The sequence below is a fragment of the Sciurus carolinensis genome, chromosome 14, assembly GCF_902686445.1.
Source record: "Sciurus carolinensis chromosome 14, mSciCar1.2, whole genome shotgun sequence".
Classification (NCBI taxonomy): Eukaryota; Metazoa; Chordata; class Mammalia; order Rodentia; family Sciuridae; genus Sciurus; species Sciurus carolinensis.
The window spans coordinates 12,025,623-12,052,147 of NC_062226.1; the positions used below are offsets into that span (position 1 = coordinate 12,025,623).

Consider the following 26,525-nt stretch of genomic DNA (forward strand, 5'->3'; position numbering starts at 1 on the left):
CTTTTATGTCTTCATGGTTCAATTTGGGTAGAACTTTGTCCATTTCCTCCCAGGGTTTTCAACTTGTTGTCAGACATGTGTTCATAACAGTTATTAGCAATCTTTTCATTAGTCAGGTATCAGTTGTAACATCTCCTTTTTCATCTCTGATTGTATTCATTTGTTAGTGCCTTGCTAAGTTGCCGAGGCTGACCTTGAACTTGCAATCCTCCTGCCTCAGCCTCCCGAGTCACTGAGATTACAGGCATGCACCACTGCGCCTGGTTCTATTGTATATTAAAAAAATATATTCTTATAAAAAGAGAAAAGACTAGACTGGGCCACATAGTGGTTGTGAACAAACCCAATTCTGAGTTGTTTAGACTAATAAAAGGCTTATTTGTTACTTATCTTTATGTAAATATTTATGTAATTCTATTTATCTTGAAACTTCTAAGGACAGTCTCCTCAGTGATATTTATTGAGTACAAAAACTCAGGTTTTTTTCTATTTTTTAATTGAAGCATCATACTTACACATAGTAGCTGGCTTTATCCTAACAAAATGACTCATGCATGGACTCTGACCCACCCCATTTCAGTCCCCATCCCCTGCTTCACTTTCCCTCCACTCCTTCCCACTCCTCGGAGTCTCCCCTGGCACATCCACGTGTCCATCCTTGATTGGTGCTTTCCACACACATGTAAAGGTGAATTCCCTGTAGTACATTTGTATATGCATATAACGGGATTTTTTCAATTCATTCTGCATTTCCTTTCCTTTCCTGTCCCTCCTCCCTCCCTCGTAAACTCTTTCTTCTACTCCGCTGATCTTCCTGATATCTCTGTGATATTCAATCCCCCTTCTTTTCCTTACTTTGTTCTAGTTTCCACATTTGACCCTTGATTTTCTGAGTCTGATTTATTTCATTTAGCATGATACTCTTCATTTCCATTCATTTAATGACATATGCCATTATTTCATTCTTCTTTATGGCCGAGTAATACTCCACTGTGTGTATATTCCACATTGTCTTAATCCATTCATCTACTGATGGGCATCTGGGCTGATTCCATAATTTGGCTATTGTGAATTGCACTGCTGTAAGCATTAAACAGCTGTATCGTTACAGTATGCTGATTTTAGATCTTTTGGATAAATACCAAGGAGTGGGAGAGCTGGGTCATATAGTGGTTCCATTCCTAATTTATTGAGGAATCTTTGTACTGTTTTCTAGTGTGATTGTACTAAGTTGTAGTCCCATTGACAATGTATGAGTGTACTTTTTCCCCTACATCTTCCCCAGCTTTTATTACCATTTGTATTCTTGATAATTGCCATTCTGATTGGAGTAGATGAAATCTTAGTATAGTTTTTTATTTATTTATTTATTTTTTAATTTTAAAGACTGAATTTCCCTGGTTGCTAGAGATATTGAACGTTTCATGTATTTCTTGGCCATTTTTGTTTCTTCTTTTGAGAAGCGTCTTTTTAGTTCTTTTACCCATTTGTTGATTAAATTATTTGGTGGTGGTGGTGGTGGTGGTAGTGGTGGTGTGTGTGTGTTTAGGATCTTTGAGTTCTTTATATATTCTGGATATTAATTCTCTGTTAGAGGAGTAGCTGGCAAAGATCTTCTTTCACTATGTGGGCTCTAGCGTTATTCTCTTAATCATTTATTTTGCTATGCAGAAGATTTTAAATTCGATGCCATCCCACTTGTTGATTCTTAGTTTTGTTTCTTGAACTTTAGGGGTCGTGTTAAGGAAGTCAGTGCCTGTGTTTATAGGATGGAATATTGACCCTAAGCAGTTGAAAAGTTTTTGATCTAGCTTCAAAGTTAAAAAAATAAAAATAAAAACTTTTCCCCCTGAAACATAATCGTCTGGCACATTTGTCGAGTATCAGTTGGCTCTAAGTATGTGGGCTTGTCTTTGGGTCTTCTATTTCATTAGTCTTCATGCTTATTTTGGTGCCAATATCTTGCCGCTTTTGTACTATAGCTCTGAAGTACAGTCTGAGGTCAGGTATTATGATGCCTCATGCATTGCACTTCTTGCTCAGAATTGTTTTGGCTCTTCTGGGTCTTTTATTCTTATAAATGAACTTTAGGACTGTTTTCACTAGTTCTAGGAAGAACACCATTGGTATTTTGATGGGGATCACAATGAATCTGTATAATGCTTTTGGTAGTGTGGTCATTTTGGCAATATTAATTCTACCTACCCAAGAACATGGATGTCTTTCCATCTTCTAAATCTTCTTCAATTTATTTCTTCAGTGTTCTATAATTTCCATTACAGAGTTCTTTCACCTCTTTGGTTAGATTCATTCTAACCAAGTTTTTACTTTGAGGTTAGTGTGAATGAATGTTTTCTTCTGATTTCTTTCTCAGAAGAATCACTGCTAGAGTACAGGAAAGTTATTGATTTGTGAATGTTGGTCTTTTACTCTGATAGTTTGCTGAATTCACTTATCAGCTCTAGAAGTCGTCTGGTGGAGTTTTGGGGTCCTCTAGATATTGTATCATGCCATCAGCAAACAGACATAGTTTGACATCTTCTTTTCTTATGTGTATCCCTTTAATTTCCTTCTTTTGTCTGATTGCTTTGGATAGAGCTTCAAGAACTATACTGAGTAGAAATGGTGAGAGTAGACATACACAGTTTTTAAAAATTAAATTAAATTTTATTTAATTTTAATTTTTATAGACTGCATTCTGATTCATTGTACACAAATGGGGTACAACATTTTCATTTCTATAGTTGTACACAATGTAGATTCACACTATTCATGTAATCATACATATACATAGGGTAATACTATCTGTCTCACTTCACTATCTTTCCTTCCCTGACCCCTCCTGCCCCATTTTCCTCTACACCATCCAAAGTTCCTCCATTCTTCTCTTTCCCCTTTTGCCACCCACCCCCATTATGTATCATCATCCACTTATCAGAGAAAACATTTGGTCTTTGGTTTTTTGAGATTGGCTAATTTCACTTAGCATGACATTCTCCAACTCCATCTGTTTACCAGCAAATGCAATAATTTTATTCTTTTTTATGACTGAGTAATATCCCATTGCGTATATATACCACAGTTGCTTTATCCATTCATCAATTGAAGGGCATCTAGGTTGGTTCCACAATCTAGCTATTGTAAATTGAGCGCTATGAACATTGATGTGGCTGCATCTCTGTAGTTTGCTGATTTTAAGTCCTTTGGGTATAGGCCAAGGAATGGGACAGCTGGGTCAAAAGGTGGGTCCATTCCAAGTTTTTTGAGGAATCTCCACACTGCTTTCCAGAGTGGCTGCACCAATTTGCAACTCCACCAGCAATGTATGAGTGTACCTTTTACTTACTCAGTTTTAATGGTTTTATACCCAAGAGTAGAAAGGTTGAGTTATAGTGAATACATTGTTTAGCATTTAATCTTCCTAAATCATATTATGACTTAGGGTAGTAATGCATATTATGACTTATGGTAGTAATGCATACGTAAAAATGGTGGTAAGTTTTCTGGATCATATAGATGTATACCTGTATATGAAACAACTATACCTCCACAAAAATTAAAAAGTTATACAGTTGGCCTTGTACAGAAGTAGAGAAATGATGATTTAAATAATTTGAAATGTTTCATTAGTTTTTGAAAAAACTTTGAAATGAATTTCAACTTCAAATAGCATTAAAATAACCAACTTTATATATTTCAAGGTCTTTCAAATACTGAAGGCAAAGTTTTGAAATTTCACATAAAAACAGAGCATTGTGTCATTAGGTACACAAGACAAGGGAGGTCATTATTTTTTGAAATTCATGTATATTTAGTTAAATCACAGTACAAGGCATATGGTTTACTAGCCAATGCCAGTACAAAATTCTATCAAAGATGGAAATATACATGACCCATAAAAACTGGGTCTTGTTGAATTATTAGCAAACCGTGTGCTATTGATAATCTATTATTCTAACTCCTGATGACATACAGCTCAGTTTCTCATCACTCAGTATTAATATGGTCAGTTCATGCCTTTCAAAGTATTCAATTGAATCCTACTTGCTAAAATGACAAGCTTCCTGACTCCCAACATTCATATTACACATATAAACTGTTAGTCACAAGATGTGTGTGTGTGTTTTGTGTGTTGCATTGGTATTGATATAAAATTGTGCTTGAGAGGATTACCCTGGGGTTTTCCTACTGTTTATGAAATTCCAAGATGTTCGATCTTCCCCAGCCTTTGGACTGTTCTATTACTATATCCCTTTCTTGTAGTCTAGGAAGCACAAAGACTGCATTTTTGGGGTGGTTTCCTCAAATAAGCACTTTTCAGTCAAGAACAAATATATAATATTAATCAGGAGCACTAATAACTTTAAGCACATTAAAACTAAGACATTGGTAAATGGTAAAAAAAAGAATGTAACCATCTTTAAAAGATGGATGACATTTGCAATATAAACAATGGAGAGAGAATTAATTTGCAGATTATGTGAAGACAATAATGCACTAAATAAAAGGCCAAGACCTAATAAAGAAGAGGGAAAAATTCAGGATCATGTATTTCACATGAAGAAATTCTATAGCAATAAGGGTAATGATGGATGTTCTCAGGGTTTAGAGAATGTCTCCTAGTCAGTAGAAGGCTTTTCACTTTTGGTTTCCACAGGTATTTCCTTTGTTTTAGATGGTTTGTTTAGTTGGTTTTGACTAATGCATAAGGATATGTATCCACTGCCACAGCACATACATAATACATTTTCTGCTCCGAAATATCCTTAGCTCCTTGTTTTCATCCCTTCCCTTCTCTTATACCAAACCCTTAGTAACCACAGATCATTTTATTCTTTCTGTTGTTCTTCATTTTCTAGAAGGTCACATAGTTGGGTTCTATAGTATGTAGTCTTTAAAGACTGGCCTTTTGTATAACTATTTTGTATAAGAGTTTAGTAGTGATGATGAAATTGGATACAAACTTGCCCTGCAACCCAGTAGTCCTTTGGGGTATACAATTTACAGACTATTTTTGCATATACACGCTGGATGCAAGTGCAATAATGTTTGTAGCACTATTTGTTTGCAAGCTAAAAATAAAAAATGGCCACTGGAAATTGAGAGGATAAGTGTGTTATAGTCTTATAGAGGAAGATAAAAACAAATATATGCTTTTCACAAGAACAACAGTAATCACAAAAGCAAAAGGAAACTGAATAAATTCAATATTCTTTCATTTATATGCAGTTCTGGAATAGGCAAGATTGAAGAATTAATGGGGAAGTATAAAAAGTCTAATGAAAAGTAATAGGATATTGAAAGCAATAAAGGTACTGGGTTTCTTCAGGAGGAAAGAAGAGACACCTGAGGAGGGATCAAAGGTGATTCAACAATATTGTTAGTTATCCCATCCTTTAAGCCTAGAGGTTGCTTAATGAATGAATACTTTAAAGAGTAGTCTATCAGCTGGGTGTGGTGGTGCATGCCTGTAATCCCAGCAACTCGGGATGCTGAGGCAGGAAGATCTCAAGTTCAAATCCAGCCTCAACAATTTAACAAGACCTTGTCTGAAAAAGGGGAAGTGTTGTTCAGTGGTTAAGCACCCCTGAGTTCAAACCCCAGTACCAAAAAAATTATTATTTAAAATGTGATGGTATGTCACATGTTTATGAACACATACATACATAGGCACAATATGATACCATATATATGCATATATGCATTTAACCTGTACATTAAATGTCATTTTGTTTGTGTGTTATTTACAAATATATTTGTAAATATCAAACAAAATTTCTAGTAAAATGAGTAAAAATATTGTTTAGATTGGAAAAACATACAAGTAACTTATACGTCCTAGGATCTGACATCACACACACACAGTAATTTGAGTTCCAATGGTGTCAAATAATGCTATCTTATTGGCACACAGGTAGCTACTAGATCCCCTCTAAATATGAATTTCTTTCTTTATCCAATACTAGAGCTAAAAGAAATAATAAATACAGAAATATTTTTTACCATAATTAGCTTTTAAAATGATGTTAATCACCTTTGCCTTGAGCAGAGGCAGTTTCTCAAGGACTCAAGATAAACTTTAGTATTTTGGATGGAAACAGGTTACTATAGTCTTGTAGTTGGGCAGGTTTATAACAACATATAGTTGGATTGAACTGTGCCGAACTCCTAATTGAAGTCACTTCAGGAGGACTAGTCTTCCTGATGCCTGCCTTGCCATTTCCTGGCCATGCCTGGAGAGGCCGAACCATCACATCAGGAGGATGGATCACCTACAGGCTCATCACCACCTGGAAGCCATAGTGAAACATCTCCAGCCTCACTGCTGTGCCTCACACCCACTTACCTTGCGAGGACAGAGAAGACTCCAGTCAAGCTTCTGTTTACCACTTGGGTCCTGGGACCATTCTATCTGGACCACTGTGCTGGCCTTTTCCTGAAAGCCATCTCATTTCAGTTTGTCAGCAGGCTCACTCACGTTAGGAAAAAAATGTCTTGTGCCTAGTTGCCCTCAATCTAACACAATTAAAAAAAATCAAGAAAAATGGATTAGGAGTTGCAAACAGGAGGGAAGAGAAGGGAGGAGGAACTGCAAGGTTAGTCAGCGGGAACTACATTACACCCAGGAGAAATAAGTTTTGGTGCTTGGTTGCACAGTAGCTATAAATAATGAAAAAATACCACATATTCCAACAATGGTAGAGAAAGGATTCTAAATGTTTTTACAACAAAAAGTAAAAAATGGGGAAGTAGATGTTTTCCTTGAAGTGAACATTGTACACTGTATACATGAATGAAAACATCACATAGTAATCAGTAAATATATACCATACTCATGTGCCAGTTAAAAAATAAAATTTAAAAGGATTAAAATAAAAAGACGCTAAAACAACAAACATCACTATATTTCTAATTAAGGTTCCTCACAAAAATAAATTCATGAGTATTAGAAAATTGAATGCAATAATGAAATTATGAGTGTACCACAAGAAATATCTTTGAAATCATGGAAAATGAAAAAAAATCTTCCCTATGAACTTCTACAAATAATCCTATTTTTAAAAAGTTGAAAATGTCTGACTACAATAAAATTTAAATGTTTTTTAGGACAAGAATACTATATGAAAAAAAATGTGCAGGTGGGTTTATAAGAATCTTTTCCCAAATTCTCAAGATTAAGATGACAATTAGAAAAATTACATATACGTTGAAATGCAGGGTGTAAAGAGAGTCCACAATAAGATCAAATAACAGATAACAATTCACAGAGGAAATGATGCATTTGTGGGACTGAGAAGTTTTCAGATCCAGTTAAGAAGGAAGACAAGTCCCATCATGCTGAAAAGGCTCCTCTCCTGAGGATGTTTCTCAGAGCTCCTTTCATATCCCGATTCCTCAGACTGTAGATGAAGGGATTCAGCATGGGGGTGACCACAGTGTACAACACAGACACAATGACATCCTTGTCTGTACTGCTATCAGATGAGGGGACAAAGTAGAGTGCAATAATTGCTCCATAGTATAGGGAAACCACACAGAGGTGGGAGCCACATGTGGACAAGGCTTTGCAGATCCCCTTGATGGAGGGTCTTCTCAGGATGGTGGCCCCAATGTGGCCATAAGAGACCAGAACACATATGAAAGGCACGGTAATGACCATTGATCCTACAATAAAGATGACAAGTTCATTGATAGTGGTGTCTGAGCTGGACAGCTTGAGTAAGGCAGAGAGGTCACAGAAGAAGTGGTGGAGAGTGTTGTCTCCACAGAAAGAGAGGCGGGCTAGGAGGAGGGTATGCACAAGGGCACCAGCAAAAGACAAGACCCAGGACACAATTACTAGCAGGAAACAGAGGTTCTGACTCATGATGGTGGTGTAGTGCAGGGGGTGACAGATGGCCACATACCGGTCATAGGCCATTGAGGTGAGGAGGAAGCTGTCAAGATCTGCAAAAAATAAGAAAAAATACACCTGGGAAATGCACCCAGCATAAGGGATGGACTGAGTCTGTGTCAGCATGTCCATGAGCATCTTTGGAGCTGTGACTGAGGAGAAGCAGATGTCAGTGAGGGCCAAGTGGCTGAGGAAGAAGTACATGGGGGTGTGGAGGCGAGAGTCCAGCCTGATGAGCAGGATGATGAGCAGGTTCCCCAGCACTGTGGTCAGGTACATGGCCAGGAACAGGGCGTAGTACATGCCTTGCTGCTCTGGCTGGATGGGGAGCCCCAGGAGGAGGAACTCAGACACACTACTCTGGTTCCCCCTCTTCATGCTCTTCTTCTCTTTTGCTGGAGATGAAGAGATGGAAATGGGAAAGAATGAGAAGTCACTGTAACTATTATGGAACAAAAGAATGGTTTTGAATTACTCAGTGTGTGCATTTTAATATGAATATCATGAGCTTTTTTTTACCCTAGGGGCTAGGGACAAAGTCACTATTTGTCCCCTTGGCACCAACTCAACATTTTTGGAGAAAACATGAAACATTGGAATGATCATCAGAACAGACCAGGATCAAACCTGAAGAGTCCAAGAGCCCACTACGAAAAATGAGTTTAAAGAATTACCTGGAAGACCATGTGAGGAACTAGTTAATCAAAATGTGGTAGATGATCTCTGTCTCTGTTGGCTTCTCTTAAACTTGTTGGCTCTGCAAAATGCTTTTGCTAATCCCTTATTTCCACAGATTGCATCAAGATGGGAGAACCCAGTCAGCAGTTTTGAATTCCAAGATATAAGGGTATAGAGACTTCAGAGCAGGTTGAGATGAGCGCCTTAGTTCATAACTCTGCTGAACAATATAAAATATCAGGTCACATACTTATATAAGTCTGTCAGTTCTTCCTTTAATACTATTCTTTCCCACTCCACACTTTTCAATTTCCACTACTCTTTCTAAAGGAGTTTTCATGGAATGTGGTGGGGGGAGGGGGAGCGCAGAAAGGGTTTTTTCTTTCAAAATTTATTCTTGGATATTTCCTTCACTCAGACTAAATCCTTCTTTTTCAAGACCTTGGAAAGGCAGAGAATACTTGACTTTTCTATTTACTTTCTGGATCTGCCGAAGAAGAAGTTCTTTGTGTCTGTCTGACATTATCAAATAATACCTTCACCTTTTTCATGGTACCTAACCAAGATTTGCAGCACTGATTCTTAAATGATTTTTTTTCTTGTCACATTTCTAACTTTTCTTTTGAATGACTAATACTATCATTTCTTATCTCCCCCTCTCTCTTTCAGTTTAGTTTTTCTTAGATGAATCCATGTGAACAACCAAAAAACAATAGGAAAAGAGAACCCTAAATCCTTATTCCATAGATAACTCATTTAATCTGAATGTCTTTGACTTGAGAACTGGGCAGGTATCTCAAGATGAGATTCATCACTCATTTTAGGAGTTAACTAACATTTACATTAATATACCAATTCTACCAACTTGATTGGAATCATCTTCAAAAATCCTACTTTCTTCAGCCACTAAGTAAAAAAAAATTCTGTTGTGCTCTTGTCATCAGAGATAAATTATATGTTGAATTATATTGTTCATCACCATGTTAATGACTTTCAGTTTACCAGGATGAAAACAGTGCCTGTCTGCTGGATGTGTAGCTTCTTTCTATTATTTTGCAATTTCCAGTAGCATTGTAATCAATAACATTGTTCCCATGTCATTTTGGACATTAGTATACTGGATAGATTCCTAGAAATAAAATTGGAGGAAAGGTATATTCATGATTTTGAAAGATTTCTAATTATGACAGGTCAGCATGACAAGAAGTGGATTTGTATGTGTTCTGTAAAAGGAGTCCTTAAGGTAAGAGCCTGTCTTGTGAAGAAAATAAAAATGGGAACTCTAGTTAAGTGGAGAGAACATTGGGCATTTGAGGAACAGAGGAAAAGGAAGACTATGGTCTCTTTGGGAACGACATGGGGTTGGAAAATTATCGACAGGCCATGGTGTATCAGCCTTTTCTGACATAATAGAATGTTTCAACTCTATCTTCAGAGGAATAACACAATCGAGTAAAGTTTTAAGTAAAGAAGCGACAAAGATTTTTAAAAGCTTGCGGTCTGCTGGGTAGAGATGGGATTATAACAAGTTCAGAGTATCTGCAGGAATCCAAATAGATTATTGTAGCAGGTTAGATACATGAAATCTCCTGGTCATTTCACTCCTGGATTATGGCAGGACAAATGAAGAAAGTCTCAGAGATTTATAAAAAAATTTGGAAGATATCCCAATTAAACTTAATGGGGGCTAAAGATACACAAGGGGAGAAAATTTTTCCAATGTATTTTCAGAAATTAGAGAATTTGAGAAAACAATTCTATGTGGAGATTTGGTATTGCCTTGTCAAAATTTGGATAGGTACTCAGTTGAAGATAAATTATGCTATGCAGAGCTGTCTGTCATACTCTAATGTGAAAACTGTAGACTCACAATGTCAGAAGCACACACTGGAAACACACACACACACACACACACACACACACATACACTCACACACAAATACGATGATACTATTGACAGTGAGTTCTATTTCTGCTCTGATTTGGGCTCTTAGATGATGAGCTCAGATACCTTCAGCTGCAAGCCTTGGGAGGTTCTTCCATTTCTCTGTAGGAGGCTTGAAATAGAGTGAAACTGGTAGAGGTTCTAAGGGATTCAGTTCCATTGTGACAAACAGAGTACTTATTAGTTCAGAAAGAAACAAAATTGATACATTGATAAACATTTGCTCACAGCTCCTGGGAAATTGGTGTGAGTTCAATTCTACAAACCAAGGAGAGGACCCAGGGGGCAGTCCTGCCATCCCCAGCTCCAAATTAAAGACAAACCAGATACAATTGCTTCTTTGCTGTTGGTTCCCCTGGGGGACAGACTACTAGTTCAGGCAGCCTTAAGAGAGTTCATCCTTCGAGGAATGGTGATAATTGACAGGCAGCTATTAGGAACTTGGTGGTTCACAAAACTTTTTGCCTGCTCTCTCTCTCTCTCTCTCTCTCTCTCTCTCTCTCTCTCTCTCTCTCTCTCTCTCTCTCACACACACACACACACACACACACAGAGCAAGATTTCTCAATTGGTTAAAGAGTATGATAAAAAGATCTCTTTGACAATAAATGATATTACTATTTCTCCAAGTACCAGAGACTGTTTCTGAGACCTTCATCGATATCCTCTTCCACACCAAGTTTCTCCCACCACTCTGAGTCTTATTCAAATCTTGACCCTTACAACAGCTAACATATTAATAGTAATATATACTTAAATATGAAGATATAAAAAATTGAAAAAAGATAACATTAACAGAGACTTCATAGAAAAGAACCAAATGAGCTAAGAACCACATAATCAAGTGGTCACCAGGCATGGTAGCACATGCGTATAATCCCAGTGATTGGGGAGGTTGAGACAGGAGATTTGAAAGTTCAAGGTCAACCTCAGCAAGTTAGCAAGACCCTAAGCAATTTAGTGATCGCTGTCTCAAAATAAAAAATAAAAAGGGCTAGTTCCTCAGTGGTTGAATGACCCTGGGTTAGATCCCCAGTAACAAATTAAAAAAAAAAAAAAAAGGTCAACTTCAAAAATAATCAAAGAAAGACAAGTTAAAACTGTGGTAAGTTTCAGTTTAAATCAAAATATTGAAAAAAATTAAGTTTGAGGGTGTTCTTTGCTGACAGTGGTTTGTATAGTTAGAAATACTTTTTCCTTTTAATTATTTTATATTTTTACAAAGACTGAATTTTGATTCATTGTACACAAATGGTACACAAAATAGAAACATCTTTTTGTTTCTATGGTTGTGCATGCGGTAGATTCATACCATTCGTGTGATCATACATGTACATAGGGTAATGATGTCTAAATCTTAATCACTTAACAAAAAAACAAAAACAATGTGATTATCATAATGTATAAATGCATTCTACTATCATGTACAACTAATTAGAACAAATAAAATTTAAAAAGAGAAATAAAGTAAAAAATGTGACATTATGATTTAAGTTAATAATGTGCATAATTGTGTACCACAAATTTGATGTTAGACTTGTACCCCAAAGATGTCTTGCACATGTTCAACTGGAGACAGAAATTACTATGTTCATATGTTCATTCTGAAAAAGTTCTAATTTTTAAAAATTTTACAGCTTCACAAATTGTACCAAATACAATTCAATTTGTTACAGATGCTGAGCACATTTGTTCAGATGCTGAGCACATTTGTACAGATGCTGAGCACATTTGCTGGACTCTGGCCTCTACCAGGCAGGAACATGGTCCTACTCCAAGGTAATAGTGCTTTTTCAGCATAAATATATTTTACCTGCATTATGTTATTTAGCTAAAAGTGAAAACATAAGTAAAATCAAAGTTGAAAAGAATCACTAAAAGACTATTTCTCAGTGTGAATCAAGGGTTGGAAAATGGGTGGTGTATTTTGCTAGTAATTGTACATAATTTTTTGCACATAATTTTAAAGTGGTCTTGTAAATATAATTACTTTCCTAAGAGATGGTAGCAAGCTGTGGACCGACTTTACAGATCTCCAGAGCAAAGCACCTTCTTTGTACCTATTTTTTGTTACAAATATACAAATAGGTTCTTTATATTTTCACAGGTTATTATATTAAATGTCTTTTGATAGTGCTTTTATGACTGTAAAACTTGGGCTTTCTCCATGTGGATCCTCATGTTAGACTTCAATCTGCACGTGTGGACTGAAGGCTGATCAGTGTTGTTTATCAGCACCAGAGAACTGTTACACCTTTTATTTTGTCTTTTAGGAAATCCCTGTCTTTCCGTTTTTTTCATGTAAAATTTGCACAGTTACTTGTTCTGGTATTACAATATCCCCTGTTTCATTCTTCCTGCTAAGGATTGCTTTAGCTATTCTGGGTTTCTTATTCTTCCAGATGAATTTCATGATTGCTTGCTCTATTTCTGTAAGGTACATCATTGGGATTTTAATTGGAATTGCATTGAATCTGTAGAGCACTTTTGGTAGTATGGCCATTTTGACAATATTAATTCTGCCTATCCAAGAACATGGGAGATCTTTCCATCTTCTAAGGTCTTCCTCAATTTCTTTCGTCAATGTTTTGTAGTTTTCATTGTAGAGATCTTTTACCTCTTTGGTTAGATTGATTCCCAAGTATTTTATTTTTTTTGAGGCTATTGCAAATGGAGTTGTTTTCCTCATTTCCCTTTCCGATATTTTGTCGCTTGCATATAAAAATGCTTTAGATTTATGTGTGTTGATTTTATAGGCTGCTATTTTGCTGAATTCATTGATGAGGTCTAGAAGTTTTCTGGAGGAGGTTTTTGGATCCTCTAAATATAGAATCATGTCATTCGCAAATAGTGACAGTTTAAGTTCCTCTTTTCCTATTCGTATCCCTTTAATTTCTTTAGTCTGCCTAATTGCTCTGGCTAGAGTTTCCAGGACAATGTTGAATAGAAGTGGTGAAAGAGGACATCCCTGTCTTGTTCCCGTTTTTAAAGGGAATGGTTTCAGTTTTTCTCCATTAAGAATGATGTTGGTCATGGGCTTAGCATAAATAGCCTTTACAATGTTCAGGTATGTTCCTTCTATCCCTATTTTTCCTAGTGTTTTGAGCATGAAGGGGTGTTGTATTTTGTCAAACACTTTTTCTGCATCAATGGAAATAACCATATGATTCTTATCCTTAAGTCTATTGACATCATGGATTACATTTATTGATTTACGAATGTTAAACCATCCTTGCATTCCAGGGATGAACCCCACTTGATCGTGGTGCACAATTTTCTTAATATGTTTTTGAATACGGTTTGCCAATATTTTGTTAAGGATCTTTGCATCTATATTCATCATGGATATTGGTCTAAAATTTTCTTCCCTTGATGTGTCTTTTCCTGGTTTGGGTATGAGGGTGATATTAGCTTCATAGAATGAGTTTGATAGGGTACCCTCCTTTTCTATTTCCTGGAATACTTTGAGAAGTATTGGAATGATTTCTTCTTTGAAGGTCTTGTAGAACTCGGCTGAGAATTCGTCTGGTCCTGGGCTTTTCTTGGATGGTAGATTTTTAATGGCTTCTTCTATTTTATTGCCTGATATTGATCTGTTTAAATTGTGTATGTCCTCCTGGTTCAGTTTGGGAGGAGCGTATGTGTCTAGAAATTTGTCAATGTCTTCGATAGTTTCTATTTTGTTGAAATACAGATTTTCAAAGTAGTTTCTCATTATGTTCTGTATCTCAGTGGTGTCTGTCGTGATACTTCCTTTTTCATCACAAATTTTAGTAATTTGAGTTTTCTCTCTCCTTCTCTTTGTTAGTGTGGCTAAGGGTTTGTCTATTTTGTTTACTTTCTCAAAGAACCACCTTTTTGTTTTGTCAATTTTTTGAATAGTTTCTTTTGTTTCAATTTCATCTCTGATTTTAATTATTTCCTGTCTTCTACTACTTTTGCTGTTATTCTGTTCTTCTTTTTCTAGGGTTTTGAGCTGTAATGTTAGGTCATTTAGTTGTTGACTTTTCATTCTTTTCTGGAATGCACTCCATGCAATGAATTTTCCTCTTAGTACTGCTTTCATAGTGACCCAGAGACTTTGATATGTTGTATCATTGTTCTCATTGACCTCTAAGAATTTTTTTATCTCCTCCCTGCTGTTTTCTGTTATCCATGTTTCATTCAATAGCATATTATTTAGTCTCCAGGTGTTGGAGTAATTTCTGTTTTTTATTTTGTCATTGATTTCTATTCTCAGTCCATTATGATCTGATAGAACACAAGGCAGTATCTGTATTTTTTTGCATTTCCTAAGGGCTGATTTGTGGCGTAACATATGGCCTATTTTTGAGAGCATTCCATGTGCTGCTGAGAAGAAAGTGAATCTGCTCGTTGATGGATGGAATATTCTATATATGTCTATTAAGTCTAGGTTATTGATTATGTTATTGAGTTCTATGGTTTCTTTGGTTGGATTTTGTTTGGAAGATCTATCTAGTGGTGACAGCGGTGCATTAAAGTCACTCAGAATTATTGTGTTGTGGTCTATGTGATTCCTGAAATTGAGAAGGATTTGTTTAATGTACAGGGATGCACCATTGTTTGGGGCATAAGTATTTACTATCGTTATGTCTTCCTGCTTTATGGTTCCCTTAAGTTGTATGAAATGTCCTTCTTTATCCCTCCTAACTAACTTTGGCTTGAAGTTCACTTTATCTGATATAAGGATGGAAACCCCCACTTTTTTACTGAGTCCATGTACATGGTAGGTATTTTCCCATCCTTTCACCTTTAGTCTGTGGATGTCTTTTTCTATGAGATGAGTCTCTTGCAGGCAGCATATTGTTGGGTCTTTCTTTTCAATCCATTCTGCCAGTCTATGTCTTTTGATTGATGAGTTTAGGCCATTAACGTTCAGGGTTATTATTGAGATATGATTTGTATTCCCAGTCATTTGGCTTATTTTTGGTTTTTAACTTGGCTTGGTTTCTCCTTTGAGTGGTTTTTCTCTAAGGTAGTTCCTCCCTTTGCTGACCTACATTGTTGTTTTTCATTTCCTCCTCATGGAATATTTTGTTGAGAACATTCTGTAGTGCAGGCTTTCTATTTGTAAATTCTTTTTGCTTTTGTTTATCATGGAAGGCTTTTATTTCATCTTCAAATCTGAAGGTTAGTTTTGCTGGGTATAGGAATCTTGGTTGGCAACCATGTTCTTTTAGAGCTTGAAATACATTGTTCCAGGCCCTTCTAGCTTTTAGAGTCTGGGTTGAGAAGTTGGCTGCTATCTGTATTGGTCTCCCCCTATATGTAATCTGATGCTTTTCTCTCGTGGCCTTCAAAATCCTATCTTTATTTTGAATGTTAGGCATTTTCATTATAATGTGCCTTGGTGTGGATCTGTTGTGGTTTTGTGCATTTGGTGTTCTGTAAGCCTCTTATATTTGATTTTCCATTTCATTCTTCAGGTTTGGGAAATTTTCTGATATAATTTCATTGAATAGGTTGTTGATTCCTTTGGTTTGTTTCTCTGGCCTTCCTCAATCCCAATAATTCTTAAATTTGGTCTTTTCATGATGTCCCATAGTTCTTAGAGATTCTGTTCATGATTTCTCACCATTTTCTCTGTTTGGGCAACTTTATTTTCAAGATTAAATATTTTGTCTTCATTGTCTGTCTTCCAAGTGGTCTATTCTTTTGGTGATGCTTTCCATTGAGTTTTTTATTTGGTTTATTGTTTCCTTCATTTCAAGGATTTCCGTTTGGTTTTTTTTTGAGAATCTCTATCTCTTTGTTGAAATGATCTTTTGCTTCCTGCAGGTGTTCTTTCAGCTTATTAGTATTATCATTCATTGCCTGCATTTGCTCTCTTATCTCATCCTTTGCTTCACAAATCATCTTAATCATGTATAATCTGAAGTCCTTTTCTGACATTTTTTCTAACATACTGTCATTGGATTCTATTAATATAGAATCTAGATTTGTTTGGATCATTTTCTTCCCTTGTTTTTTCATGTTGTTCATGTATATTCCCCTCTAGCAGTGCAGATCTGGGGTATTGCAGATTTCCCCCTATAGGCTTATAGTGGCCCTATAGGTTTCCAGAACCCTTTCTTTAAGGGGAGATCAATATTAGCAGTGCCCAATCCAGACACTATGCAATCCTAGACCAAATAGCCCTTATGAGGACAATAACAAAATTGTCATAATAAACAGAATGAGTTCAAATATTATCTTTAGTAGAACAAACAGATTTGCAATAAGGTCTTCAGTTTCAAATGGAGGACAAAGAGGATGCAGAGGGATGTATAATGTGGCTGTTAATGGGATAAGAAAAGAATATACAGAAGTTCTAGATAACAGAAAGGGTGAGAATATAATCAAAAGAAATTGGATGTTAGCATGCAAAAAATGGAGAAAGAGACTCTGAGGGAACAGGTAAACAAAAGGAAAAGAGAGCAAGAAAAGTAAAGAAATAAAAACTTAAATTTTTTCAATAAGGAGAAAAAGAAAATCTACAGTATAACAGTCATATAGTAATGAAACCTCCCAGTCTTCAGTAGCCTGATGCATGAGAGGTACCTGACAATGAGCTTCAAGCCTCCAGCAGGTGTCTCAGGATGGGTTTTGCCCCACTTAAAGATCGGAGCTATGGCTTCCAGGATTAGCCAAGATGGCCGCTCTGGCTTCGAAATGTTTTTGCAAATGGGGAGCTGCATTTCGGGGTGTGGCTGTGGTCAGCAGGAGGTCCGGTCCTGGATGCGGGATGCGGTTGGTCAGGCAGGGGTCCTGGAGGTCGGGTGTGTTTGGTGTGGTTGTGGGATCCTGGAGGCCGGTTGCAATCTGTCAGTCTGGGGTCCCGGTGGTAGGGTGCAGTCAATTTGTCTGGGGGTTCTGGAGGCAGGGAGCAGTCAGTCGATGTGAGGGCCCCAGAGGCAGGTCAGGCTGAGGGATCCTGGAGATGGGGCTCAGTCATTCCAGCCAGGGGTCCTAAGGGGCCTGGTTGTTGTCTCAAAATGGCGGCAGCCACGTGTAATCAAACCTGCAGGTACTGTAACAGTGAACTTCCAGGCAACAGCAGGCAGCTGGTGCTCCACTGGTGGTCAGCGATCAGTTTGCTGACTGTTGTCAGATGATCAGGAGGTGAACCTCGTGCGTTGGGTGATGGATAGGTGTAAGGCAGGTAATGGACAGGCGAGAGGCAGGCAAATGGCGGGTGATAGGTGCTTGACTCAAGGATTAGTGACCTTTTAAGAAAAGACATTGGTGCTCTTCTCTCTCTCTCTCTCTCTCTCTCTCTCTCTCTCTCTCTCTCTCTTTTCACTCTCTCCTCTGCTATATAAGGACATAGGAAGCCAGGGAGAGCCCTCAGTAAGAAACCAATCAGATGGAATCTCCATATTGGATTTCTACTCTCCCAAACTTTGGGCAACTGAATTTCAGTTAAACCAACTCAGTGTTTGGTATCTTGTTATGGCAGCCCATCAATCCAAAGTGTGTACATGAGTATGTATGTGTAAATATATGTAGATATTTTAGGTATGTGTGAATGTAGGAATAAAACTTAAAAAAAATCAGTGAACTCAAAACCACAAAATTCAGCCTAATCATTTTCTCATGAAGGGTAACGAGAGAGTAGAAACCAACAGTGTTTTCTTAATAATAAATATTTCTCAATTGAAATGGAGCAAATTATATCACATACATGTATGATTATGTCAAGATGAACCCAGCTATTATGAATAACTATAATGCACTAATTAAAACATTAAAAATAAATATTACTCTTTATGCTTTTATTAGTTCATTGCAGTTTTTCATAATTGTGACGTTCATTTTGACATATTCATAAAAGCATGTAATATAATTTGCTCATTTTGAGCCACATGTTCATCCCATCAATACCTTTAATGGAAGTATAACAGACAGAAATGAGCATGAATGAAGTTCATAACTTGACATATTATCGTTAGAGAGATGCAACTAAGGAATTATCAGCCTGAAAAATAATCATCAATAATGCCTTTCCCAGTCATTCCCTCTAAAAGTAAATCTTATTCTTACTGTAATACCACAATAACTCTTGACTGATTTTACCTCATAAAGATGAAATGAGATTGAAGTCTCCTTTTTTGTGGTGTCCCACAATTTTATTGGTATATATTTTTGTTGGTGGAGCTAAGATACCTACCAGTGGGATTTGTTGTGATACACTTGTTCATGCACACAGCATAAATGGGTCTGTTTCATTCCCCGACACCTCCTCATCCCTCCATTCCTCCTTCCCCTGATTCCCTTTCTCTACTGTTCTTACTTCCATTTTCATGAGGTTTCTTTTCTTTCTTTCTTTTTCCCCTTTCTTTCTCCAACTTCTGCATCTGGGAAAAAACATGGCCCTTGACTCTCTGAGTCTGGCTAATCTCAGCATGATGTTTTCCAGTTCCATTCATTTCCCTGTGATTGCCACACTTCATTCTTTCTGGCTCAGTAAAACTCCATTGTGTACAGATACCACATTTCCTTTATCCATTCTTGTACTGACGGACACCTAGGTCACCTCAATAACTTGGCTACTCTGAATGGTTTTATTTTAAGTATATAAACACAACAGTATACTCAGATACTAATGAGCCAGCTTATTGATTTTGGCAAATACATACCAATACTAAAGTATTGTCATCACTCTAGTGAGTTCCTTTGAGTTCTTTCCAAGACAATATGGCCCAGGAGTGACCTCTAATCTCCTTGGTTAATGGTGTGTTCATGTGTTTCTGGAGGTGTCTATTTCTGGCACTGAAGTTAGGATTTTCACTGAAGCTGTCTCTAGCTCCATAGCTAGTGTCAGACCTGAAGCTGTGTGTGGTTCTATCTTGAAACATGTTGCCTTCAATTGGAGGCGGCAGCCTACCTCTCAATAATGAATCTGGATCTGGATCTGGATCTGGATCTGGATCTCTCTAGGGAGCTGGTAGTTGAACTGAGAGTGACTCCAGCTCTGTCATTATAGCTCTGGTGCTGACTCGAGTTGCTGAAGAAGCTGGCTCTACCTCAACAGCTGACTTTGGAGCCTTGCTCTGCATTTTGAGCCTGTTACCAAAAATTCCACCTCCAGGTAGTCTCACCAGACAAAGGCATCCCACGGAATTGGTCTGAGGTTATGACTTACTCCTGGGCTGACGTTAGATCCGCTCGAGCGGGGCCCAGCCTGTCCTATCCTTACATACTCACCTGCATTGGTCCAGTCTTCTTTACCTTCTGGCACTGCTTCAGCTGGGCCTGGAGATGGTGGAAGTAGTGTCCTGTGTTCAAACCAGACAGACTGGTCTACATGGAGGCCACCAACTGCTCTAGAACAATAAAGTTCAGGGACTCACAGACATTCTGAGTACTGGTACAGAGTCCTCAATTGGAAGAGACAGAAGAGGGTTCATGAGGAGAACACAGAGTCAGAGGCCTGGCATTTCCTTCCACACTGCTCACCTGTGACACCTTGCCTGGGTGCTGTGCTCTGTGCCTTTTCCTGGTCTTCCAGAAGCTTGCTTCACTCACCCACCACTCCCACTCTGTTGCCCAGACACTGAGTGGGCCTGAACACTGAGCTTGGGCTGGCAAAGCGTCTCCACTGGAGGGAAACTTTGATAAATAGCTTAACCAGTTTGTCCCTTTATCTGTAGGGTCAACAGAGAATTCCTGTCTCTTCTTGTTCCTTCTTCATTGGAACATAATTACCCTAAAAACAGAGTGGTGGGGGGTTGCATCTCCTTTCTGATACACTGGTTTGCAGGAGGGCTCCATGAACACTGTGGAGATGAAGCAACACATGGGCTCTGGCGCTCGCAAGGCCTGAGTGGGACTTGGAACTATAGTTTTGATAAATGTACTGCATTATTCTCTGGGTGTCATGAATGGGCCTCATCTTCCCATTGCCACTATTCTAGCAAAGGGCAGAGACAGGACCTGCTCTAGCCACACAAGCAGCTGGGCCACAGGGCTGAAGTTCACAGGAAACTTGTTCACTGCAACTGCTGGAGTCTGGGTGAGATTGGAGACTGCTACACCACTGAGCTCAGCAGATCTGGGCTTTGTAAAAATGGCTTCCCTTGGTTTTATTTCTTGGTCCTCTATTCTGTCCTGTTGGTGGATGTGTCTGTTTTTTGTTATTGTTTTCTGTTGTTTGTTAGTTATTACCAGTTCCATGCTGTTGTGGTTACTACTTCTTGGTAGTACCTTTCAAAGTCAGGAATTGTGATTCCTCTACTTTGGCCTTTCTTCTGCCAGATGGCTTTGGCTGTTTGGCGATTGTGTGAGTCCATAAGATTTTAGGAAAGTATTTTTCAATTTCTGTGAGGATCATGATTGGTATTTTGACAGGAATTTCACTGACTTTGCTGATTGCTTTGGGAAGAATGGCCATCTTGACAGTATCAATTCTTCCAGTCCAAGAACATGTGCTGTCCTTCTCTCCCTGTGTCTTCACCAGTGGCTTCCATTTTCCATTATAGAGATCATTTGCTCCCATGTTAAGTTTGTTTCTAGCTGTTTTATTTTTTTCACTCTTGTGAATGGGAATCTTTTGTGATTTCTTTCTCACCAATTTTGTTATTGGTATGCAACAAGGAATTTTTTTGTTTTAATTTTGTATCCTGCAACCTCATGGAATGTTTTATCAGTTCTAAAAGGTTTTAAATAGAGCTCCAAGGTTTTTTATGTATAAGATTGTGCTATTTGACCTCCTCCTCTCGTCTTTGGATGCCCTTTAATTCTCTTTCTTGTCTTTCTGTTCTAAGACTTCTAACAGTTTATTGAATAGTAGAAAATGTGGAAATAGTAGAAAATCTCTTGATGGTAGAGAAAATGATTTCAGCATTTCCCCATTCTTATTAACTTTGGTTCTGCGTTTGTCATATACAGCTCTCGATGATGAAAGATCTTTTTGTTTTTGTTTTTGTTTTGTGTGGATTTTTATTGTTTGTCTTGATGGTTGGTTAGTGGGTTTTGACTAATACATAGGAACAGGTATCCAAAATCAGGGTGCCATAAAAGATCATTTGCTCCCATCTTAGTTTTGTTTCTGTCTTATAAATCCTCTTTCATTCTACCCACTCATCACTCCCCTTCCTCTACATCAAACCCTTTGTAAACATTGATCATTTTATTATCTTTATAGTTTTGCATTTGCTAGGATGTCATGTAGTTGGGATCACCCACTGTGTAGACTTTTTAGACCAACTTATTAGTATAGCCATTTGTAGTAGAATTTAGCAGTGATTACCCTTCTAGCTGGAGTAATTTTGCTGTAATTTTTATTTGTATTTCCCTGATTGCTAAAAGCATTGAACATTTTTTTTCATATTTTTTGCCCACTTATTAATTGGGGGAATTGAGCAGTAAGAATTTTTAGTTTTTTATATATTCTGGATATTAAATTCCTGTTGGAGGAACAACTGGCAAAATTCTTCTTGCACTCTGTTGACTTTCTCTTCATGCTCTTAGTTGCTTCCTTTGCTGTATAAGAACTTTTTATTTTGATGCCACCCCACTTTCTGGTGTGATTTCTTGAGCTTATGTGTCTCATAAGGAAGTTGGTGTCTGTGCCCGTGTGTAAGAGTGTAAAGCCTGTGTTTATTTCTAGCAGTTGCAAAGTCTCTGCCCTAATTCCTAGGTCTGAGGTTCACTTTGGGTTGATCGTCCAGAACGCAAGACATGGATCTAGTTTCATGCTTCTACATATGGATTTCCAGTTTTCTGAGCACGATTTGTTAAAAATGCAATCTTTTATCCAACATGTTTTTGGATTCTTTTTCAGATATCAGATGACTATATCTATTTGTACTTGTCTCTGTGTCTTCCATTCCAATGATCTTTGCATCTGCCTTCACACCAATACCATGCTGTTTTTAGTATTTATAGTAAATGCTGGTGTGGATGGGGGAAAGGTACACTCATACAATGTTGGTGGGACTGAAAATTAGTACAGCTATTGTAGAAAGATGTATGGAACTTACACACACACACACACACACACACACGGGAATAGAACTGCTATATGACCCAGTTATCCCACTCATTGGTATTTATCCAGAAGAATTAAAATCAGCATACTATAGAGACAATGCACATCAATGTTTATAGCAGCATAATTCGCAATAGCTGAATTATGGAACCATCAGCCCAGGTGCTTGTCAACAGATGGGTGGATAAAGAAACTGTGGTATCTGTAAGCAATACAGTTTTACTCAGTCATAAAGAAGAATAAAGTTATGATATTTTCTGGTAAAATTGTGAATCAAAATGGAGAAAATCATGCTAAGTAAAGTAAGACAGGCTCAGAAAGTCCAGGGTTGAATATATTCTCTTTATGGGAAAATTAGATCAAAGTAAGGGATGGGGGAAGGTGAGTTGGGAATCCCATGAAAACAGATGGAAGGACAGTGGAGCAGAGGAAGTGGGTATAGAGGGAGGAATAAGGAATGAGGAAAGGAAGGAATGGTGGAATGAAATTTGCCAAATCATGGTATATACATGTATGAATACACCACAGTGAATTTCAGTTTTATATATGTTATATATCATATAAAATATATATGCATATATACATATGGCATTAATTTTTAAAAATATAAAAAAGGAAGACAAGTAGAGGAAGAAGAATGGGGAGGGATGAGGGGAGGGAAAGGGGAAGTACTGGGGAGTGCAGCAGAGCAAATTACATTCCATGCTGGCATGATTATGTCAAATGAACCCCCATATTATGTTTAAGTATAATGCACTAATAGAAACATAATTAAATTAGCAATGATAGTTAAATAAGATATGCATATGCCCTACAATCTAGTATTTCTCATGCATAAAATTTACAAATTCTCTCTGATATGTGCATGCACTAGAATGTTTGTTTAGCATTGCTTATAATAGCAAACTGCTGAAAGTAAACACAAAAATGGCCATGAAAATACAGCAGATAAGTTTATTACAGTTTCACAGTGGAAGATGAAAATGTAGAGATGAATTTCACAAAGCAAGAGAAGACAACAAAAGTCAAATGTAGCAGAACACACATAGTTATTCATTTATATGTATATCTAGAGTAGACAAAATTTATGGATCATTGCAGAAGTGTTAAAATTCTGAGAAATAAGGGAGTATTGAAAACAGTGGAGCTACTGGGTACCTCCAAGAAAGAAGAGGAAGATGGAAGGGGCTTCAATAGCATTTTTTTCTTGTTTAAATCTATATATTATTAAGTGAATATTTCTGTTAAAATTATTTAAAATGTAAATTATACCTCACATATGAAGAACACATAAATACATGCATGTTACAACATTGTGGATATACATACATGTAGTTAAACTCTATATTTTATGCATGTTATTTTTATGTTATTTCAATATTTGCTTGAAGATCAAAGTAAAATTTCCAACAAAAATGTCTAAATTACTGTTCAGGTGTGAAAAAATTCTCAAGTGGTTAATAGGTCTCAAATAGGTTTTGACTTCTCATACCCAAAATGAATATATTTCAACTAAATATAGGCAACTTTGTAGCACAAGGCTAATTACTAAACCTCCCTTAAATCTGAATTTCCTCCTTTATTCCAAATACCAGAGTTAAAGTAATACAAAACATCTGTCGGAGTAATCAACTTATAGCATTGGGTTAAAGTAAATTTTCCTGGAGCAGAGGCAGTTTCTCAAGGACTAAAGATAGAACTTGTCCATTTCTGATGGAAACATAGAACCCTGCATTTATGTAGTTGGGTTAGGAAGTAACTGTTTTCATTTCTAAATAAAATATGATTGGATTAAACTGAAACAATATAGTTGGATTAAACTAAAATGAAGACCTGCTTGAGCCCCGTGCGTGCCTGGACTTCCTGACCTCCTGCCCAGCCATTCTCCAGTCCCCAGCCAGAGAGGCTGAACCCCTTGCTGGAATGGGCCCATCTCCCACATAACATCACCACCTGAAGGGCCTTTCAACAACCGTCACTCAGTGCCCGGCCTCACACCCACGTGGCCCCCGCAGGGTCTGGAGGACTCCAGTCCGCTTGCTGTTCACCACGTGAGTCCTGCGCCCATTCTGTGTAGACCACTGGGTTGGCCTTTTACAGAAAGTCATCTCCTTCAATTTGTCCAAGGGACACTCTCTTTGAGAAGAATATTATGTGCCTAGATACCATTACTCTAAGAATACAAGTTAAAAAATATTAGGAAAAAGTTAAGAAAATTACCAACTGTTTGGGAGAAAAGATGGAAGAAGAGGTGGGGAAAGTTGGTTAATGGGTACTAAGTTAGACAGTAGGATAAGTTCTTCTGTTGCACAGTATATTGAATAGGCATAATAATATACTATGTACTTCAAGAAAGGTACAAAAAGATGTTTTGAGTGTCTCAGAACAAAAAAAAAAAGTGAAAATTGAGGAAATAAATAGATTCACCACCAATTGAACATGACAAAGTATACATGTACCAAAATATCACATTGGACAACATAAATAAGTACAATTTCTTTGTACCAATTAAAATAAATAAATAAGCAGAAATGAAATTACAAAGATAAAACTACATTTCTTATTAAGCAAAGAGAAATAAATTCAAAAAGTAGTATAAAACTACACCCAAAAGTGAAAAATGAACCTACCAAAAGAAAAATTTTAGATATCTTCAGGGAAAAAAATGTTTTGCTAAAGGGGTGGGGAAAAGACAAAATCAGTGACTATAAAAATTTCCAATGTATTTAGAACAAGGATATATTATAAAAAGGAAATATTTAGAAATGGAAGTTGTACTGGTATGTTTGTAAGAACATTTTTAAGATTAACAAGACAAACAGACAGGAAAAGAACAGGATTTCCAATGAACCACAGCTGAACAAAGAGTGTCAGATCACATCAGGAGTTGCTGAGAAACAGTCTTGGAGATGTAACCAGTGGCAGAGTGATTACCCAGCATGTGAGAACCCCGGAGTACAACCCAAGTGCCACCAATAAACAAACAGATAATCACTGAGAAATGGTAATTCAGAGGAAATGATACATATGTGGGAATGAGAAAACCTTGTAAGCAGTGATAGGGGTGACAAAGTCCATCACACTGAAAACACTCCTCTCCTGAGGATGTTTCTCAGAGCTCCTTTCATATCCCGATTCCTCAGACTGTAGATGAAGGGATTCAGCATGGGAATCACCAGACTGTAGAACACAGACACAATGACATGCTTGTCATTAGAGTTACTGGATGAGGGGACAAAGTAGAGTCCAATAATTGCTCCATAGTACAAGGAAACCACAGAAAGGTGGGAGCCGCATGTGGACAAGACTTTGCAGATCACCTGAATGGATGGTCTTCTCAGGATGGTGGCCACAATGTGGCCATAAGAGACCAGAATACATATAAAAGGCAGGGTAATGACCACTGATCCTACAGTGAGGATAACCAGCTGGTTGATGGTGGTGTCTGAGCTGGACAGCTTAAGTAGGGCAGAGAGGTCACAGAAGAAGTGGGGCAGAGTGTTGTCTCTGAGGAAGGAGACCCGGACTAGGAGGAGGGTGTGCACAAGAGCAATGGCAAAGGACAAGACCAAGGACACAACCACTAGCAGGAAACAGAGGCTCTGTCTCATCATTTTGGTGTAGTGCAGGGGATGACAGATGGCCGCATATCTGTCATAGGCCATTGAGGTCAGAAGGAAGCTGTCAAGACTTGCAAATAATAAGAAAAAGAATTCCTGACAAATGCACCCAGCATATGAGATGGACTGAGTCTGCGTCAGCATGTTCATGAGCATCTTTGGAGCTGTGACTGAGGAGAAGCAGATGTCAGTGAGGGCCAAGTGGCTGAGGAAGAAGTACATGGGGGTGTGGAGGCGAGAGTCCAGCCTGATGAGCAGGATGATGAGCAGGTTCCCCAGCACCGTGGTCAGGTACATGGCCAGGAACAGGGCATAGAACATACCTTGCTCCTCTGGCTGGATGGGGAGCCCCAGGAGGAGGAACTCAGACACGCTGCTCTGGTTCTCCCTCCTCAT

General features: G+C 37.7%; 1 protein-coding gene across 1 annotated transcript; it reads right to left on the reverse strand.

Annotated features, from left to right (window-relative positions):
- Positions 1–216: 216 nt before the first annotated feature.
- Positions 217–26,525, reverse strand: LOC124964333 (olfactory receptor 50-like). Its single transcript, XM_047524435.1, has 3 exons — positions 26,031–26,525; positions 7,351–8,275; positions 217–263 (listed from the first exon to the last, which is right to left on the reverse strand). Exons 1-3 carry the CDS (start codon positions 26,523–26,525, stop codon positions 217–219), a joined length of 1,467 nt encoding a protein of 488 aa, XP_047380391.1.

What these genes read in the sequence shown, in the direction of transcription:
- LOC124964333 (XM_047524435.1), bottom strand. Translation starts at nt 26,525, where the DNA reads ATGAGGAGGGAGAACCAGAGCAGCGTGTCTGAGTTCCTCCTCCTGGGG. An exon ending in ACACCCTCCTCCTAGTCCGG is followed by an intron (nt 8,276 to 26,030) that starts GTCTCCTTCCTC and finishes AAAGAGAAGAAG; the next exon opens with AGCATGAAGAGGGGGAACCA. An exon ending in GAGAAACATCCTCAGGAGAG is followed by an intron (nt 264 to 7,350) that starts GAGCCTTTTCAG and finishes ATACAATAGAAC; the next exon opens with CAGGCGCAGTGGTGCATGCC.